This window comes from Typopeltis vanoorti, chromosome 20, assembly GCF_054136105.1.
Source record: "Typopeltis vanoorti isolate ZY-2024b chromosome 20, IOZ_Tvanoo_1.0, whole genome shotgun sequence".
In the NCBI taxonomy this organism is placed as follows: Eukaryota; Metazoa; Arthropoda; class Arachnida; order Uropygi; family Thelyphonidae; genus Typopeltis; species Typopeltis vanoorti.
Window position 1 is genome coordinate 40851497 of NC_143568.1, and position 21533 is coordinate 40873029.

At 36.5% G+C, this 21533-nt stretch overlaps 1 protein-coding gene across 1 annotated transcript in view; it reads right to left on the reverse strand.

Moving 5' to 3' along the window:
- Positions 1–21533, reverse strand: part of LOC150095391 (protein DENND6B) — a 480236-nt gene that overhangs the window by 182357 nt on the left and 276346 nt on the right. Inside the window, exon 13 of the mRNA XM_090410571.1 lies at positions 20686–20751. Coding sequence (XP_090266697.1) covers positions 20686–20751 — 66 coding nt within the window. The remainder of the gene's footprint in view (positions 1–20685; positions 20752–21533) is intronic.

Here is a 21533-nt window from a genome sequence, read left to right on the forward strand (position 1 = left end):
TTACAGCAACTGTAGCTGCATCTGGCAAGTGGTATAGCAGAAAACAATAAGAAAGCAGAGGTAAAAAAGAAAAAGTATGGAGAGTATTAAAGAATAAGAAAGAGAGTAAATAAAGGTGATTCCATAGATTGGGTTATACAGAAGAGTGTATGATAAAATTATGCTTTCCTGGTGAAAGGATAAAAGATATAGGTGATGCTCAGATTTCAAAAAAGTAAGAGAGTTATTAATTTTTGCTGAAATTACTGGTTTGAAAGGTAAAGAGTGTGGAAAGTTGGAAGATATTGAGTTATGAGAGGAAGCAAAAAGAGTGAGAAATCATTCTGTAAGATCTCTTGCCAAAGAGTGAACTGAGAATGGCTATTATTGCAAATAAGTCAAAGTGTAAGTTAAGAGGAATGGTCTGAAGTTTTTATATGTTTGGAGTGAATTTGATGAGAAGGGTGGGAGAAAGGATTTGTATATGACTGAATAAATGCACTTAAAGGATTCAAAGTTAGTTGTGGGGAGAAAGTTTTGTTTAGTGAAAGAATGCATGTGCAAAGTAAGGAAAAACCAAAGGTGAACACATGCATGCAGACTTCCTTGATGTGAGCATCTGAGAATATGATTATGGAATGCTGAATCCAGCTTCTCAGATCTGATATCTGAACAAGACACTCATTACAAGATTCATAGGTACCTGTGATGCATGTATACTAATGCCCGAGTATCAGGAACAAGGATGAGGAATTTAGCATTGAAAAGCTTAAATTAATTACCCAACAATTACATAAATCAGTGAGATTTTCATTGACAGAGAAAGATATTATCACATGGAGAGAATGAAAAGGATATTGTATTTTCAAGGGAGGATAGCAAAAACAAAAGTTCAGCAGCAGGGTAAGACTGTGAAGTAAAATAAAAACCAATAAAAGACAAGATATACAGCTGGGTGATGCTTTAAACTGGGAAGGGGTGAGAAAAGAAGATGCAGAAGACATACATTGACAAATTAGTTCGATTAGCATAGCCTGAGTAATAATGATTACTTGCCCATGGGGGACATGGATCAAAAAGGAAAAGATAAATGGAGGGATGAAATGGAATTTATATGGAAATTCTGAGATGATTACTGAAAATAGCATGTAATGCAAGGTACACTGGGAGAATACTGGATCTAATGATAGCACAGGAGAATTTGTTCCTAACCAAAACCATTTTGCCTCCAACTGTGAAGAGTAATCATGCAGTCTCAACCTGGAAAGTAGCTAGGCATCTGGAATTTTCAATTAAGACTGGCTATATGTCTAATTATAAAACCAGTAATTACAGAAAACACAGGAAGAAGTTTGGAGCAGGCATGATTAAAAAATTGCAAGGAAAGGATGTCTGTAGCACAGAGGAAATAGTCAAGATGAATTTTAGGGAATATTAAATTGCATACCTAGGATCAGGAAATTAAATCAGGTGGGATATAATGAACGAACAGCCATCATTAAACAGCATGAGCCTCTGTAGCTCAGTTGGTATAGACGAAGCCCTTTGATTGGAAAGACCTCAGTTCAATTCCAGTCCATGACATGAGGAACTTTTATCTGGTTTCTTGCTACTAAATGCGAGTTAGTCGGTCTCATACAGGTAGAGGATTCCCCCCCCACACACCCAGAAACTTAGGTTTTTAACTCCTTCGGAACAGGCAAAACCGTATCTGTGAACACACACACACACACACACACACAGATCTAGTCATAAAAATACATACTTAATCCTTCATTAAGAGGTCTAAACCAATCCTATGGGATAGATGAGGAAGGGGAGAACCCCACATGAATAAATAAATAAACAGCAGGCTCAAGAGAAGTACAAAACCCAGTCAAGAAGGGCGAGCAATATGAGGAAAGAAAAATCATATTATGAGAGAAAATCAGCTAAGATATCCAAAGGAAATTCCATTGAGTTCTTCTATTATTTGGCAAGTTAAAGAAAGGATCATTATTAAAGGATAAACTTTAATGAAAACACACTGTGATAGGCAGCTCACAGAAGCAGAAGATATATTTGAAATACTGAGCAATCACTTTATCATCCAGGTGGAGTTAATGCAGTGACTAATATGAGAATAGAGGTAGATAGCTAAATATGTTTAGTGGTGACTGCAACATACTGAAACATGTAGACACAAGAAATTAATGAAAACTTTATTAACAAATATTTCAATCTGAATCGCAGATCATCTTCAATGCACTAACAATTCAATCAAGGTGGAACAATAACAATGGATTTAAAAATGAAACAAGCTGTATACTAGTAAAATACAGTACAGTAGAGTAGATAATAAAATGCAAATTAAAAAAAAATTCCACTTATGACCAATAATTAGAATTACCAAAATTTTTGCTAAGGATAGGCAGTTATTGTGATATTCAAATTTGAGGATATTCTTGACAAGAGGTTTCTGATGAAAGTATCAACTCCACATTGTGCTAAACCAGACTTCTCATGTTTATTATAGGTGATATATGATTGGTGTTCTTATAAGGCTTTCTCTGCAGAATGTCTCATCTGTCCAAAGTAAAAGATATGGCAATCACAGGCAAATTGGTATATACCAGGAAGAGACCATTTATTCTTGGTGGAAGATAAAGGATAGTTTGTTGAATAGGAAAAAATATAGTTGACCAGTAACATTCAGTTTGTAATAACTAGAGGTAATCAGTATACACTGGAAGGAGAATGGGAAAGCAGGATATCTATGAAGGCTAATGTTCCATTCTTTTTTTTCAGCTCCGTGGTGAAGTTGATACTGGGGTATAAGTTGTTGATTTTAGTTAAATATGAGGATAGACTGTTTCCATGGTTGCAAAAACATCATCCACATAGTGCACCCAAAACAATGGTTGGGACTGTGTGTAGGAAAACAAGATATCTTCTGAATGCTCAAGGGAGAACTAGCTACTGCAGGCAAAAGAGCTCTCTCCATTAAAGTACCTTTGATTTGTCTGTAAAGTTTATTTTGGCAGATAAAGCAGCTCGAGTGGGTGACAAACACTTGAGCAATTTGACTGTCAGAAGAGAAGGCTTGTGATAATAATAACTGAAGAGATTCAGGGAGATGAACATTTGTAAACAAATATCAGATGTCAAAACTGACTTATAATTTTATAGGCCATAGAGAGTTTTTTTTAATTTTTTTTTTCCAATTCAATGTTGTTTATTTAATCATATCTTGCTATCTGCTGTAAGATATTTACTACTACACATCTCATGTTTGGAAATCCACTGTTATTGCTCTACCTTGTTTGAACTGTTAATGCACTGAAGATGATCTGCTGGATTCAGATCAAAATAATTGTTAATAAAACTTTTATTAATTTCTTGTGTCTATGTTGTTCAGTAAGTGCTTACTAACTAGATGAATTAATTCATGTCACAGAATTAACAAATTCCCAAGAAATAGAAAAAAAAAAAAAAAAAGGACAAATTATAGACCAATTAGTATCTCAAGTGTGGTTAAGGTATAAAAAAAGGTTCATTCAGGATAAAATTCTGGAATGGGTGATTATGAATATGATACTCTGTATATGTGGGGGGAAGGGGGAAACAGCATAGCATTGTGACAATTAATTTACTTAATTTTTGCAATAAACTAGCAACTAAGTTGGATAAGGGAAATGGGTTCATCAATACTGATGAACCCTGTACAGGCATTTCACAGGATACTACATGGATCCCCATTACAAAAACTGGAACAAATGGGAATGGACATGGAAAACTGGTGACCTGTATATATGAAAATGCAGGTCACCGGTAGTGTGCAACAGGGATCTCTACTTAAAAGCCACTGCTGTTCAATTTATACATTAATGACATATTGGGAATGTCGAGAGCAATTATGGCAATTATTAACAAAAGTGATGTGGAGATTATCCTGCAAGGTTATCTAAACAAACTGGTAGTTTGAGTAAAGGATAATGGTTATTAATTCATATTTTTAAGTGTGAAGTTATGGTCTTTGGGATGAAAAAATTGCATGCCATATAATTATTACTTAGATAAAACTAGACTGTTACTAACTATTATAATAATGGAATTAACTCACATAAATTATTCTTTATTCGTAGAATTTTCACCTGAGTTTCCCAGGCATCATCAGTAAGAAGGCTAATTAAACAATAACTGTTATATTCACAAAGCGCCACCTAAGTAGCTAAGGTTAAATTTCCTAAATTTATTTAATTATTATTATTATCATTTATTTTTAATTATTTAAATAAATATATATATGTGTATACAATTATATGTTAGGAAAGATTTGCTGTTTTATAAAGTACTATCTCTCACAAGGGGGAAAGACGTAGACCATCAGATCGGAAACTTAAAACTATACTTCACGAAACTGCTGAATTGAGAGATTTATTATTATTGTCAAGGAACAGTGGACAAAGTGTTGATGTTCAGGCATACTGCATAAGTGAGCAAAATAAGGAAATTACAACCCTTCTTTATAAAATTGTGATATGACCACATCTGGACTTACATACAGATTTTGAAAATCCGTATTTACACATTCTGAGATTATACCTTCGAATGAAATGGATTGTTTTACTTAAATAAAGAGCCAATAGGCTTCATTTCGGCGATGTAACATTATTTAAATTAAGGGGATATTAAATCCCACATTGTTTCAAAACCGAATAAGAAACTCAAAGATCAGAATCAAAGAGTTTCATGCTATATTTGGCATGAAACTACTATATTATGAAACTCTTTGATTCCGATCTCTGAGTTTCTTATTCAGTTTTGAAAGAATGTGGATTGTTTTATTTGTTGAAATTATCAGTCCAAAGACCACTGCAATTATATTTATTTAATATATCCGTTTTTGCTGGTTTCCTTCTGATGTTGCTAGAATATGACAATCTGCAAAGGGGAACATGTATGTTATCATTGTTTCCTCTCTTACATTAATTGCTTCTTTCTCTCTGAAATATTCCATTAATCTGTAACTATATTTAAATATAAATTAAATAATGTTTGAAATGTAAACAGTATATTCTACCTTCTCTATTAACAGACTTCCATACTGACTTATCATTTTGTAATTTGAATTGCACTTTTATCTTTATAAATGTGGATGTTTTTCATTATCAGTTAATTGGCTGTTTTAAGATTTCAAAATGAATTTTTGTTAATGTTTTCTCATAGTTATTACATGGATTTCTAGAATAATTTCATAAAATTTGCAATATATACCTGTAAAATCTCTCATGATATATAAATTATCATGTTTGCTTTTATGTTTTTTACGAGGAATGCATTTAGAGAAATGTTAATAACTTAAATGAGCCTTTGTTAAAATAACGTGGCACATGATGTTATCATGTAACACTGTTAACTCATATCTAATCAGTGAGTTGAATTTTAGGAATAGTGAAGAATTCCAAGAATTGACATACATAGCAATTTCAAAAGACACGTGAAGTATGCTGTCATTGTGTACGAAGGTACATGACCATATATGGAAAGTTCAAGAAATGCATGTATGCATACAACAGATGTCCAAGATCAATAAGGCTATAAAAGGTGAGATGTTGAGAAGGACTGACCAAGCGGAAGGTAAGAGAATGTGAAAACATTCTCTTACCTTCCGCCACCACGTCAGGTCTGTTGTCATTATCGAAAGAGAAGCACTGTCTGTCTTAGAGTTCTCAACCTTCTCTTACCTGGGTCCATCACCATTGTATGTTCTGAGTCTTTTACCTGGATCTACCGCCATGTGAGGTCTGCTGTCGGGAATTTGAAAGGAAAGAGCTGCACATTGCCGCCAAGTTAAGGGTCCTATAGGGCATGGAATAATCGATGACTCAGACAAGGAAGAAATTTGGTGGGAAATCAAGAACGAGCCAGCAGAAGGAAAGAAAGACAAGAAGGAGCACTTACGTGTGAACAAGATTCATGTAAAAGGCAGTTCTAAATGAGAACTGTAAGTAGTTATATATGTGATAATTCCGAACAAGAGTGTACCTCAAGTGTGCCTGTTTATGGGTGCAATAAGATAATGTAAACTGATATCTTTACATTATCTTATTGCACAATCTTATAGACAATAAGGTATGCCTTATTGTCAGTTAATGTATATATGACCGGTAGGATGTTATAGAATGTTAATTAGCTATAAAGAAAGGGAATTAGAAATAAGTTTGAATTAGGAAGAACTGAAAATAACAAAAGAATTGTAATGAAATTGTGTATATATACACACACACACACAGTGGTAAGCTATGGAAATTTTAACAAAGGGCTCGCATCATCGAGCAAAAAAAAAAAAACATCTGTATTTCACACAAAAACTTTTATTAATACAGCTTGTGTACAAATTTCAATCAAAAAGTATGGGAGGACAATCAACCTCTAAAGGTTAAATATTTCATGATCTAAATATGAAATATGTGCACACAATCGACTGTGTTAATTTATCTTACACAAGAAAAACATTTTTTAACTATCAAAATATAATAAGAATGAAATCTTTTATAACCTTTTATAAAACATTTGATTGGTTACTGGTTTTACCGTATGATTGGCTACCAGAAAGGAGAAGGGTAAAGATAGTGCATGCACTTATTTTATTTTCAAACTTGGGCGCATTCCTTATAGAGGAGTTGAAACAATAATTCCAAATAATCTATACACTGCCGAATAGACTAATTTTTGTTAGGTTACCATGAGTTTGTCACTTAATATGTTTCAAAAAAAATTGTTTTCTTTTTTAAATAAAAACATAAACAAGGGGCTCACAAATTTGAGAAAAATTTAACAAAGGGCTCATGCAAGCCCCTTATAACTCACCACTGTGTGTGTGTGTGTGTGTGTATTAATGTGAATCATACTGTAAATATTCCTTTTTGATTTAATTAAATGATTTGTGAGCAACACAGTGGACTGATTCCGTCAAAGAAATCCTGAAAATTTTAAACCTGCATTAGATAAAGTTTAAGTGATCAATAATTAAGCCACAACTAATTTGTGGTAAAGATTAACATAAGCAGGTAAGGCTAACAGTATCTGCTTTGTCTTTAGTTTAAAATCTTATAATCTCGCACTCAATACATAGTCTAACTGGTGCAGCCGTAAAATAAATAAATTTCTTAGACTATAGAGCATGAGAACATAATCCAGAAGAAATAAATAAATAAATGATGGCAGTTGTTAGTGAAGGCAATCAACCATTCATGACAATCCATGAATATTAAGTAAAGAGAATAAAAATACAGAACATTTTATAACATACCTCATAGGATGTATAGTAATGTGACAGTATTATGATATAAAGTTTGCATTACTAGTTTTCCATTAATTTTGTTTTTATTTATATGTTTTATTAATACCAAAAATAAGAGGCTGCAAAACCTATAATACAACAGCGCTGTGCATGGGAAAGTGGCAAAGAAGAAAAGGGAATCTGTTAATACATTTTCTAAGAAGCTAGAAAACTATAGTCATTATGCAAAAGTGTGTGGGGAAGGCTGCCTGTTCAAGAGCATGGAGGTAGAAAGTATGAAAGAGGAAGATAAAAAGTTGGTGTGGTATGTTTGGAAATAAACAGCGAGTGGTTACAAGCATTGCTCTCATGTTTATGGATTTGAAGGAAAGTTAAGGAACAGTGTCAGTGAGTTTCCATACCCATTAAAATACCTGTAAAAGAGGCACAAAGCAGAAACAGTACATTATGAGATAGTAACTGGAGAGAGTTTGTGAGAGAAAGGATGACAATTAACCACATCACTTTCTCCTGGACAACATCAAACATTTTAGAGAGGCTTTTGGTGCATCATCCATGTGAGAAATGTATTATAAGGTAAAAAGAATTACAGTATTAGGGACTAATAATTATAGTTCCTAACACTAAGGATTTTTCTAATGAGAAACAATGTCTAGAGAAGAAAGGCACATCTATTTTAATGGATGCAGAGGAGGTTATGAATGTGATGTGCAAATGCTAAGAGAGGCTAGAAGTATCAGTCAGTCAGTACAGAAAGTACTGACTTCTTTCATGAAATAAGGCAAGATTGTGTTTTGGTGGTACAAATGTATCCTTACTCAACTGAAACATAGCAAGATTAATTATGAATGATCATCTTGCAGCTTGACATAAATGGCCAATGAAAGGTGTGTAAAATGAAAAGAATATACTATCATAAACATACAATCATAAAACATTCATAAAACACCAGGCTTTAAAAGCATACATACAATATATTAAACTAATGAAACTGTTATGTACGTAATTTATATAAGATAGAACAACTTATAAATTACTCTAAAAAATTAAAAGTCAGGGTTACACTTGATGAATCAGATAAAATTATGAATGTGACTAAAATAATGACTGAACTCATTGACGAAATAAGAGCATGCAATTTAAATATGAATGATGATTAGTCCGGTCACACCACTCACACCTCAATAGAAAGGAGTGTGTAAGATGACTATGACTTACAACACTATGTTGCCTAAAGTGTCTGGATACCCCATAGCTCTATGTTGCCTCATCTGGATGATGCAGATACATGTCTGCAACACTATATAAGATTAGGCAGATGGGCATTAGTAGTATAGACATTCTTTGCCATTAGGATGAGTGGATGAAAACAGTTGAGTCCATTCGAACATAGTATGAGAGTTAGAGCCCACAAATTTGGTCATTGATCTGAGAGATTTCTGCCACATTACATGTGCTTCGATCTACTGTCAGTAAGTTATCCTGAAGTGGAAATGGGATGGAACCACCAAACCTTCCCTGAACTGGTAGGCCTACGAAACTCACAAATTTGGAGCGACAAATTCTCCAGCGTGTTGCACAGTAAATCGTCATCAGTCAACCTTAGCAAACCACTGCAAACAACTTCCGCACAAGCTCTGGAAGAGATGCCAGTGACAGAACTATTTGCCAGGAGGTGTTTGCTTTTGGGTTTTATGGTCAAGTAGTGGCTCAAAATCCCTTCATTACACCTTCCAATGCCCAGCATCGTCTGGAGTGGTGCAAACAACCCTGTCGGATTGTGGGTCAATGGAAGAGGGTCCTGTGGAGTGATAAATCACTACATAATCTGACAATCCAATGGATGTGTCTGGACCTGATAGATGCCTGATGAATGATACTAGAATATCTTGTACTGACAGTGAAATTTGGAGATGGTAGCATAATGGTCTGAGGCTGTATTTCCTGGTTTGAACTGTGTCCATTGGTTTCTGCATCTGGACATTTAAATGCTGATGCCTAACATGACATTTTGGACCATTCTGTTTTTTTCACTGTTGCAATAGTTCAGAATAGGCCCTTTCCTGTATCAGTGAAATAATGCACCTGCTAACAAAAAAAAAAGGCCCTAGCACTGTGGTTTGAAGACATGGAGATGAAAGAATTAAACTAGCCAGCCCAAAGCCATGACCTCAACCCTAATGAACATCTTTGGGATGAGCTGGAGTGAAGATTATGTGCCAGACCTACTCACCCAACTAACACTCATCAGCTGTTTGCCATACTTCAGAAGGAATGGAAACAAATTCCAGCAGCAGCTTACCAGAACTTAGTGGAGCCAACCCTGAAAGGTAGGCTCTCCTCTCTTGCTGTGATAGCAATAAAAGGAGGTCTGACCTCATATCGATAGCAATGCTGCAGCGACAGGAAATACAAACAGTTGCTAATCGGACACTTTTGGCAACATAGTGTATGTGCAGCTGAGCAAGAACAACTTCCCCTTTCCAGTCCCGAAATAGATTGGACTGTCACAATATGATTTAGGCTTGATTTGATGGAGCTTTTTATTGGTTTCTCTATTCCATGATGACTACCACTTTGATCGACATTTCTGTCCGATGATCTGCTGGTAATCCAAGTATGGGACAGGCAGGCAGTAGAAAGGTTTGAGAAATGAGCTGACGTAGCTTCAAAATCTGAACTTGTGATATTGGTTTGTGATTTTTCTCACTGTTGCAATAGTTCAGAATAGGCCCTTTCCTGTATCAGTGCAATAACGCACCTGCTAACAAAAAAAAAAGAACCTAGAACTGTGGTTTGAAGACATGGAGATGAAAGAATTAAACTAGCCAGCCCAAAGCCATGACCTGGCCACCTAGTTCTTCCCATTAAACTTGGGAAGAACTAGGTGGCCGCTAGTTCTTCCCAACATTCGCTCCTTTAATAAGCCTTACTCCCAATGTTACTTGGAATCCAACAGAAGCATACATCCAGTGTGATTTCCATGACTGATAGAGAACATGTTGAATTCAAGAAAGTTCAAGATGTTTATGCAGCTGTAGACCCCTTATTGCCAGTAGAGAACTTTCTGAATCTAAATATTATTATTATAGTAACCTCTGTGGAGTCAACAGACTCATCATGGTAAGCCCACTCAACCAGTAACATGTCTATCATACTGAACTTTGAAATTATTTACACTCCCTGCATTCACAATGCACTCCAGCAATGCATTAGACTGACCAGCCTCTCCACATAAAAAATTTATTCCTCACTCTCTTCTTCACCATGTCTTTATACCACTTCTAAGGGCAGCCGCTAGTTCTTCCCAACGTTCGTTCCTTTAATACTTCCTTCTGTATTAATCTGGTAGAATCCCTTGAACAGCTTGGTGCTCTCTATTATATCTACTCTTTTCCTCCTATTCAAACTCTGTAATCCAAATTCCCTCAAGTGCTCTATATAATGACCACTCCAGAGTCCCTGATATAACTTTGGTTATTCATCTTTGGGCCTTCTCTAGTGTTTCCACATAACAATGAAAACTAAGCAACCAAATTTGTGCACAATAGTCCAGATGTGGATTCTGGTCTGACCAATGCCTTATATAGAGGTACCACTGTAAAACTTGATGTAGCTTAGAAATACCAAAGTGATTTACATCGATTTTTACAGAGGTCAAGTCTCATGAGAACTGTTACAAAAATAACCTTGTTTGTCTCTATGTATTTTATGTTAAAGATTAATGTAAACACCCCTATGGGAATTGATTGTATTTACTGTTTTAACTAAAGTTTCTAGAATGTCAAAAACAAAGGCAATGCTTTGCCATTGCCTTTGTTTTTGACATTCTGGAACTTTGTATAATAGCTATGTATAAGAGCACAAGAAAGTTGTTTATGATTAAGTGTGTGAGAAAGTTGTTTGTAAGCTCTGTGCATGAACACCTTCAAAGCTAGTATCAAAGAGGTCTGCTAGTTTCAGAGAAGTTTCTGCTGCCTGACAAGACAAGGAAAAAAGAGCGCACGGAGGAGAAGAAAGAATGGGCCGACCTTAACAAAAGGATCAAGGAGAACTGCATATTTCTTCAGGGTTTACAACCTTTAGTGCAAAGGTCCCAAGAAGGCGAAAATAAAAGAAGACTAAGTCGAACATCGGTGGGCAGTTTTCCAGCAGAGAGCCAGAGGCAGTCGAGAGGAGGCGAGGTCCAGTTGCTGACAGAAAGAGAGGCGAAGTGCTGTTACCGAAGAGAGCCAGAGGCAGTCGGTGGAGAACCAGAAGCATACTGACCCAGAGAAACAGACTTTACGGCGAACCCACACCAGAGGAAAAAAATTGGGAAGTCAATCAAAGCCAAAAGCCGCAGAACGATCTTCAAGCCTGAATGCTGAAACTTCTTGCCTGAGCTTTTGATTACAGAGAAAATTGCAGTCCAAGAACCGCTAATACTCCGACGAAGCGCCCCCTGAAGCAAGGCCTAAGATGAAAGAAAAACCATAGTGACTTTGATGAAGGACCTTTGGAAGGTGTCGTGACAAAGAGCCTCTGTAAGTGTGTCCAACCATTAATGTAAATTCTTTTTGTAATCTAGGAGATATGTCATAGATGGACTGATAAGAAATAGTAATAAGAAATATCTATAAGAGTCTTCTGATTTGTTAACTGAAATATAAACTGTAAGATAACTTGCCATAACTAGCTAATCTCTAGAGTCCTCTGAGTTGTTAACTGGAATATTACTTGTAAGATAACTTGCCATAGCTAGTTAATCTCTTTTGAGTAAATTAGTCTAGGCAATTTGGTTTTCTTAAGCAGAGAAGTAAAAGAGTAAATATATTGTTTAGTCATTTAATATTGAAAAGAGAAAGTTTGTTTCTTTATATCAAAAGGATAGGTAGAGAAGAGTAACCTCCCCAATGCTTATTTAATGTACTTTATTTTTAATGTAAATAAATGCATTTTAATTATATGTCAATAGAGTGCCGTCTGATTGTTTATTTTACAATGCATTATTCCTAAAAAAAATTATCGGACTTTTGAGTAGGAAACCAAGTGAGATAGCCAAAGTGTATAGTTAAGTGCAAATAGACCACGACTATTTGTGTAAAGTTTTACTGAAGGAATTTGTGTTAGAGAAAGAGAGAGAGAAATCAACTAGCCATATTACTGAGTTTTATGCCAATTAAAAGATATTAGTGGTGTAGTCTCAATAAAAATAAATTTTCTAGTATCCATAGGCATAAGACTCGTAGTGCGAAAGGTAGATAAACATAGTATGCAATAGTTTAAGCAAGAAAGGTTACAAGAGAGAAAGCGCGCACTGCTAATTAGAATAACGGTATTTCAAAGGCGCAGTAACCAAGCAGGCTTTATAAATAGCAAGTAATAGCAACACAGTTTATACCACCACCTCTGTATCCCTACATGTCAATACCCTTTTTATCACAGCAGCAATACTATGTGCAGTCTTTGCAACACTCGCAATCTGTCACCGGAACTTTAGTCTACTGTCTACCATCATACCAAAATCCTGAATCTCGTCCACTTTCTGAAGCATAGCTCCACCTTTGGTAATAATGCAAGCTCCACTGCATACAGTCCAGCAGGAAAATTATTACAATCTAGTAGGATATGAGCAGATATGCTATCTGGAAAGAAAGCAGAAGATCAGACTCGGGCCTCTGATTTTGAACCACCTGAGTCAACTGGTACAAAATCAGAGTATTTGATTCTGCAGGCTTGAAAGAGCTGCTGATAAACAATAGGAGGAGTAGAAAATTTGAGTATCCTGCAAAAAAAAAAAGCTGAATGGTGATATGTATAAATGCCATGGTGGCATCTGTACTACAATGTCTACCCAATTATCTAGAGCTTTTTATCCAAAGGATCATATAGCAGTCTGATGGATGTTGTACAGATTCTCCTACTATGGGCAAAAAAATGCCACAAGGGATGGCAGGGATTTTATTTTTGTAGTGTATGATAGATGCAGCTGTTGACATTGGAATGAAAAAGTTACTCCATTTACTTCAACATACAGACTAGGAATCAGTAAAGTTCAAACCAGTTGCAGTTCACATGGTTTGATGGTGAGGAGTGAACCAGAAATCGCAGGGTATTCTCTCTCTGGAAGAGAAAAAAAAATTCAAAATTGTCTAATATGATATTTCTTATATTTCAGTATCAAGTAGAGTCTATAATACTTCACCAGGTATAGAAATACAGATTTTGCATAAAGCTTCACAGTCCTTTATTTCTCATGTTATTTCCAAAAACAAGGAAAGTCCTGCTAATCCAGGATTAGTCAGGCTTTCTTTCTTGGGTTAAAGAACAGAAGGAAAAGTGTGAGAAATGCGAGGGGGGGGGGGGTTGTCCTTTATCATCTGTTTTGGCATTTTATGGAACATTAGAGGATTGGATTTCTAACACAATTTCTTCTCAATCTCATATTGGGCTACATTTCACAGAAGGCAGGTTTGCATTCTAGTCTCACCTGAAATGGAACTACTTCAATTTCTGGATAAAATTGACTCCTTATATTCTCGCATCAAGTTCATTGTTGAATGGTGAATCTAATAACAGTCTAACTTTTTTGGACACTTTAATACATCATAACTCTGAGGGTTATATTGAATTTTCTGTTTACAGGAAGTCATCCTTTACATGAAGATAGTCTCTTCTGAGTCTCTTCTATTAGGAGAATTAAATAAAATAAAACTTACTCTGTTACTTAAGAGACACAGCAAGACCTTAATATAGAAAATATTTGATAATTATCATCGCTCTTTCGGATTACAATTTGATGTTAAAAGGATCAACATACCCTACCTTAAAGGAATATCTGAACAAATAGCAAGGACCCTTCACAGATATAATTTGTATACCACCTCTTCAAACCAGCCTGAAAGTTGTCATCTTTCTTATTGTCTATCAAAGATACATTATCACCTCGATCCTTACCTGGTGTTTATCAAATGCCTTGTTCTTGTTATCTTTGCTACTTTGGACAGACTGGCTATTCTGCTACTATTAGAATCCAATAACATCAAGATTGTATAAGATTTCTGGAATCTGAAAGTTCAGGTCTTGCTTCTCATGCAATCAACACTAGACAGAGTTCACTGGAACCATACCAAGAAACTGCACTACAGTAGGTTCAAATCTGATCATCTATTTTTCAAACTGTGAAGCCCTTATGCCACCCTAATCTTAATTGAACAGATTGTATGCCTATCTCTTAGCGTTGGAAAGTGATTGCTGTTAATTGTTTATAATTTTTTCAAAATTAATTAATTATACATCTATACCCATCTAGCTAAGACCGAGACATGATATTATATACGTTCTGCAGGACTGGTTCTTGTATTCAGAATTTAAATACTGTTACCAGTTCTTCTGCCTTCTCCCTGAATGAAGCCCACAACATATTGAGCAAAATATATAGGAGTTATAAATAAATTCTATTTAGTTTTCTCTTACACATGTGAAGCTGTTATTTAAAAAAAAATTATACCTGATGCACAAATGAAGAGGGGGAAGGAGGATATTTGGGTCAGAAGACTTCGAATCTAAGTCTTCTGGATGAAACATTAGAGTGGGCATTTCTTGATATGTAGGGAAGTGATCTTGATTCATCAACACCTATAACAGGAGCTGAAGGAGAAGACTGATACCATGAAGATGCCTTAATTTTGGGTGATGTTACAATGGTATCATCTAGATGGCAGAAAGATGGAAGCACAGAAGGATGGAACTAGCATGGAACAAACTTTGGACAAAAAGACAAACTTTGGTTGTGTTTGGATACCTTAGTATTACTAAAGGTAGGGTGAAGGGATGCAAGCTCGTTCTTGCTAGAGATCACACAGGACTGAATTTTGCTGGTACTGAAGTCTACAAGGTTGTCCTTGCTCCATTGGGATATAGCTGGGTGAGATCAGAGTTCAGGTCACTGGTCATGGTAGATCTTGAGGATGTTAGTTTTCGGATTTGTTCCAGTAGCTGACTTTTCGCTGTTCGCACTGGTTCCCTGGCAAAAACAACGGGGGCCTTGTTTAAGCGGGTGACGCACCATCCGGCATGAAAATTTGCCATGTTGTACGATCATTTTTTATTTTGGTTTAACCAATAAGTATACAATTTGGTCGGCTAAATCCCAAATTGCCAGCCCATCCTCATTCGTTCAGTATCCAAGTAGATACCCAACAGGATGCACCACGAGAAGGTGAGGATTGGACATTAGGTCAGAAGCCCTGGTCGGTTCACATTCCTTTAAAGGCTATGTGGAGGTCGCCTCTCAGTTATACAGCTCTGACCCTTAAGCACCCCTTGATTGTATACCAAGGGTCCGAATAGTAAAACAACTAGGGTTTAAATGGATGAATAACACCATTAAGCTTGAGCTGCAAAAAAAGAAACAACTGTGGAGGGAATTTAAAGAAATAGGTGACCTGCAGGCACACGAACGGTATAAAGTGCAGGCCAGAAGGGTAATGAGTATGGTAAAAAAAGCAAAAGCGGATTATGAAAGGAAACTAGCGATGCAAGCTAAAGAGAATCCCAAACAGTTCTTTCAATATGATGCAAGCAAAAAAAAAACTTTACACAGCAAAATGATTTTAAGGAATGACAATGGTAAGGAGATCACTGAATCAGTCGATATAGTGGAATTACTGAGCGAGCATTTTGCAAGAGTACATCATCCAGGCGGTGACATTGAAAAAATGAAGGAACCATTAGTTTATATGGGAATTGTGATGAATGAAGTGGAGGTGAATAGTCTATTACAGAACTTTAATGTGAATACAGCTGTGGGATTGGATGGTATACCGGCATGGGTCTTACGTGAAGCGGCTAAAGAATTATCAGTGCCCTTGACCATGTTATTTAATCTGAGTCACGGGTCTGGTTTAGTCCCGAAGGGGACTTAACCGGAAAGAGGGGAAAATAGTTCCACTATACAAAGGAGGATCCAAGACTACTGTTGCAAATTACCAACCAATCAGCATATCAGGAGTCGTTGTCAAGGTCTTGGAGAAAGTAGTCAAGGAAAAAATACAGGAATGGATTGATGAAAATGAGATACTGTATGGGGGACAGCATGGTTTTGTGAAGGGTAGATCATGCCTCAGTAACTTGATCAAGTTTTATGACACAGTGCCGGCTGAATTGGATAAGGGTAATGGGTTTACAGTGATACTGCTGGACCTGGCTAAGGCGTTTGACAGGATACCACATGGAATTCTAATCCGTAAACTAAAACATATGGGAATGGATATAGGGTTGTGAGATGGATAGGTGGTTGGTTGATATCAGAGAGTAGTTTATTCAGGAGTAGAGTCCAAAAGATGGCCTGTGACTAGTGGTGTGCCGCAGGGTTCTGTTCTTGGACCACTGCTGTTTAATTTGTTCATTAACGATATAGGGAAGGATCTAAGAGGAACAGTTCATTTGTTCGCTGATGATGCAAAGTTGGGTAGGGCAATAGTGAATGCAGATGTCAAAATCTTGCAGGACGACTTGGATAGATTGGAGTTCTGGGGTAAGGAGAATGGATGTCAATTTAATGTGACAAAATGTAAGGTTATGCATTTTGGGGTGAAAAGATTAGCAGCAGTACTCCAGGAGATTGATGAGACCAGGGACTTGGGAGTGTTGGTGGATAGGGAGATGAAGTTTAGGGAACACATTGCAAAAGTAGCTCAATCAGCTCATCAACTTACTTGGTTGTTGAAAAATACTTTGACGAGCAGAGACAAGCAAGTTATTGTACCTCTGTACCGAGCCTTGATAAGACCTCATCTTGACTACTGCGCCCAGATTTGGTCACCTAGGTTTTTTCTTGATGGGGAGGAGGTGGAGAGGATCCAGAGGCAAGTGACCGATAGCAGGTCTATGGAATGAACCTTATGAGAACAGGTTGAAGATTTGTGGGTTGCAGAAATTAGTTGATAGGTGGAAAAGGGGAGATATGATTGAGACATTAAAATTGATAAAGGGTTTCTATAGGATTAATTCAGAGGATATTTTTGAGATCAGGACTGGTGGTGGGAGAACTAGGGGGACACCTATGGAAGCTGGGCAAGAGTATGGTTAGCAAGGGTATTAGAGCTGGGTTCTTCACTTTTAGAGTGGTAAATGAGTGGAATAAGATGCCAGAGTCTGTTGTGGGTGCTATGATGGTGAGTGAGTTCAAGGCAAGGTATGATAGATACTGTGAGAATGTTGTATAGTTGTGTGGACATGATGTTTAGGGCCTCCTTCGATGAGTCTAAGGACTCCCTGGAGTTGCGTGTAATAATAATAATAATAATTTCTCTCACAACCTGAATGGAGGATGGGGAATCAGACCGACAGGTAAGACAGCCAACATCTCTATATCAGAGTACCAGAATAACATCTGTTTTTTACCACTATTGCTACTCAGGATTAGCAGATCATGCCCTGGATACCTGGCACAGGATCCCAATGGAAAAAAGTTACTTCACTGGACACTGAAACAAATTTAAATTCGAAATTTGAGAGGCTTTTCCTTGCATCTGCTATAATGCTTACCAACTATCCCAACCTAAACAAATATGGTTGCATCACACTCCCTCTCTTATGGAAAACCCTCATCGGCAGAGAGTCAGCCCAACAGCCAAGAACACGTAACCAAAGACAATAGGTGGTGTAATTATAGAACTGTTGCCATCTTCATGAGAGCATACAACTATGGCACATGTACGCAGGCACTACAAAGAGCAAATGAGGCAGAAGAGAGAAAATTGACATTGATCTCAGAGTCTTGGAGGTGCCCTCTAGAGGGCTATATTGGGTCTATACCGCTATGCATATTCTCCTGGCCGACATAAACAAAGCTATCTGGGTGTTAGAGGAGGAGCTTTCCACCAAGCTGAACCGCGACTTTTGGATGATTCTCTATGTCTCGTGTGCTTTGGCAGAGAAGGAATTTGAAAAGATATGAAGTCAGCACATCAAAAAATTTGAAAACTTGAAAAAGGACTCTACCTCCCAACCTCAACAATCACTCGATAGTATAATCAACCTATCTTCCTTTTCCTTGAAAACTTGGGCACTCAACACAGTGGCACGTGGCCACAATTGTGCCATAACTCCTAAGAAAATACTGGCTGAAGAAATAATGATTCAGATAGAAAGTGGTATCCAAAACTTTCCAAACCATGTTTCCAACAATATCAGACTGGATGTAGCTGGTGTTCTCACCAAAGCAAGACCTCCAAAAACCAACCTATCCAAAGGATAATATAAAGCTCTACAGGAAAGGGAAATGTCACTGTGGTTCTCAACCAAAACGACTATACAGGTAAGCTTAATGCTTCATTGTTAGATCGGGCTACCTACCTTCCTATTGAGTATAATCCCACCAGCTCCCAAATTAGAACACTCCAAAGGCTCCTTAAGAAGGCCACTTCTTGGCCTGTGGAAGTTACCAACAAACTAAAATGTCCCATTGTGGATGGCATTGATTACCCCACATATAAATTAGCCAAACATTTAGCCAAAGCACTCACACACTATACTGGCAACACACCATCACATAAAAAAATGCAGCCCACTTCAAAGCCAGCATAGAAAACCTCTCACTCCAGCACACTGACGTAATTGTCAGTTTTGATGTCTCCTCCTATTCAAAAATGTCCCACTCAAGGAAACTTTAGAGCTCATCCAAGCCAAATTTCCTCCTGATATCTCAGCCCTATTTCAGTTCATAATGAACTCAGGCTATTTCGCCTGGCAAGGGAAATTCTACAAACAAATAGAGGGGATAGCCATGGGTTCACCACTCTCCCTATCCCTAGCAAACTTCTTTATGGAAACTTCTGAAGAGAAAGCCTTAAGCCCAGCCCCACAAAAACCCACTTTTTGGCTACACTACGTTGATGTGTTCGCTATTTGGCCACATGGCTCGGATACACTCCTTCTTAACACACTTAAACAACCAACACCCCAGAATCCAGTTCACCTTGGAAAAAGAAGAAAACCACAGTCTCCCTTTCCTAGACACTCTAATCACTCACCAGCCTGATGGATCCTTGGCATTATCTGTTTACAGAAATATCCAAGAAACCTCTGAAAAGTTAACCAAAATCTTAAAAAAACATGATCTTACTTCAGGTTACAAACCTTAAAAGAAATTGGAATCCCTTATCCACTCCACCAAAGACCAGCCACTTCCCCTAGACCTACCTGGAGTATACCAGGAGGTCCCTTGTAGCTGGAAACTATCCTACTTTGGCCCAACAGGCAGGACAGCAAATGTCAGGATATCGGAACACAAAGACTACATCCAGTTTCACCATTACAGCCACTCTGGGCTTGCAGACCATGCTCTGGATACGCACCACAGAATATGCTGGAAGAAAGTAACATTATTACACTGCAGCAAATTTAAATACAAAAGATTATTCATGGAATCAGTCTCAGCTCTAAAAAATTTTCCAAACCTCAACAAATTTCAGTGCATGAGACTGCTCCAAATTTGGAAAGCTTGCATCTTGAGAACTTCAGCCCAACAAATATAGCCCACTAGAGGGCACCTTTTAGGACTCTAGGAACAACATTAGTTTTCTCTCTTCTGCCTCATTTGCTCTTTGTAGTGCCTGCGTACACGTGTCATAGTTGTATGTTCCCATGAAGATGGCGATGTGACATTGCCAAAATACAGGAAATATTTATTAAATTTCTTTTAATTAATATTCCAGTATACGTTGTAAATTCCTTAAATAATTTAATAGTCATTATATAATGCTATTGTAATACTCTGAAAGCAATTGTTTATCTTCAAAACAATGATATATTGTTATTATAGTGAAATAAATAATCCCTGAGCTATATCAAAATTATGAATAAACAGACCAAAATCCACTCTTCTCATAACTGAAGGTCCTAGGAGGAAAGGGGGATACGTCTTCAAATTATTATAGACTTTTCAAATATTGACAGAATCCGAGTCACATGGATTAAACCAATACGAAATGATTAAGAGAATGTTAAAACACACAGAGGGCCTTACACGATACCAAAATTGAATTTCTGGTCTGCCTATACATTAATTTAAAGAATAGTTTTGACTTCATTCATTATCAATTTATCTTTTGCTAAGTTTTGTAATGAGAATCTATAAAATATTGTAATTCTTACTACAGCAAATTCATAGTTATCAAAGGAATAGTTTAGTATGGTGGAAAGTTTGCTACAGTGAATTTTCCTTATAATGCTATCACATTATACTAGACTTCATCTAAAACTTTTTTTTTTTTTTTTAATGCTTTGTTGTAGTCAGGGAATTCTGCTGTAACAGTATTTGCTATAGTAAAGGTAACTAAGTGCAAGATCACAGTTTCTGAAGATACTAATCTGGAACTTTGATAAGACTACTTAACATTTTAATGGAAGAGCTCTAGAAAAGTGGTTCTTACCAGGTTTGGAATCTAATGTCTTAAGATTTCCAGCTTTCTTAACTTTAGTCTTGTTACTCCCTGAATCTAAAAAATAACCATAATTAAGTCTGGTATATCACAGTACATAATTTATCGTCCAAAATTCTGCAGTTGAAATTTAAATAAAAATAACAAATATACATTAAAATTAATTTTTAAGCAATGGAATGGAACCAAATTACTTCCATAAAACACTATATTAAAAAAACAACCACATAAATAAAATAAATAAACAATAATGCAAAATGGCACAGCTATACTTTTCATTCCTATTTTATTTATAAATAAAATATATAGGACATGGTTTTGAAATTGTCAAAATTATAAATACTTCATACAAAAACAACAAAAAATATGAAAAAAGGCTCACAGAATCATTATTTATAGAGAAATACAGCATTCAGTTTGTGAAGTCTCTAGTACTTGCTCCTAATACATGACTTTTTTCATATAGTGAAGAGGTAGCAGTGATTTCAATGTTGCATATACCAGTTTAATAGCTTTTAGTCAAATGGCTACTCATTAGTTGAACAATCACCTCTGTATGAGTTACCCTCAAACCATCTGCATTCAGTAGAGCTATTCTTTTAAATTCATTCTTTCTTTTGCTTGCAGCATAATGATAGAATTCTTTTGGGTTGCTTTTAACTTGCAAAGCCAGTTTCTTTTCATACTCAAACTTAGCTTTCCATACAACAGTTGTGACTCTTCTGGCCTGTTGCTTATAATTATCATAACTGACATTATTCTTTAATAAATTTAGTTTAATCCTTTATCCAAGTGTGAGCAAACAAATTTTGCGCCTGAAAGTATCTTCAGGAATGGGG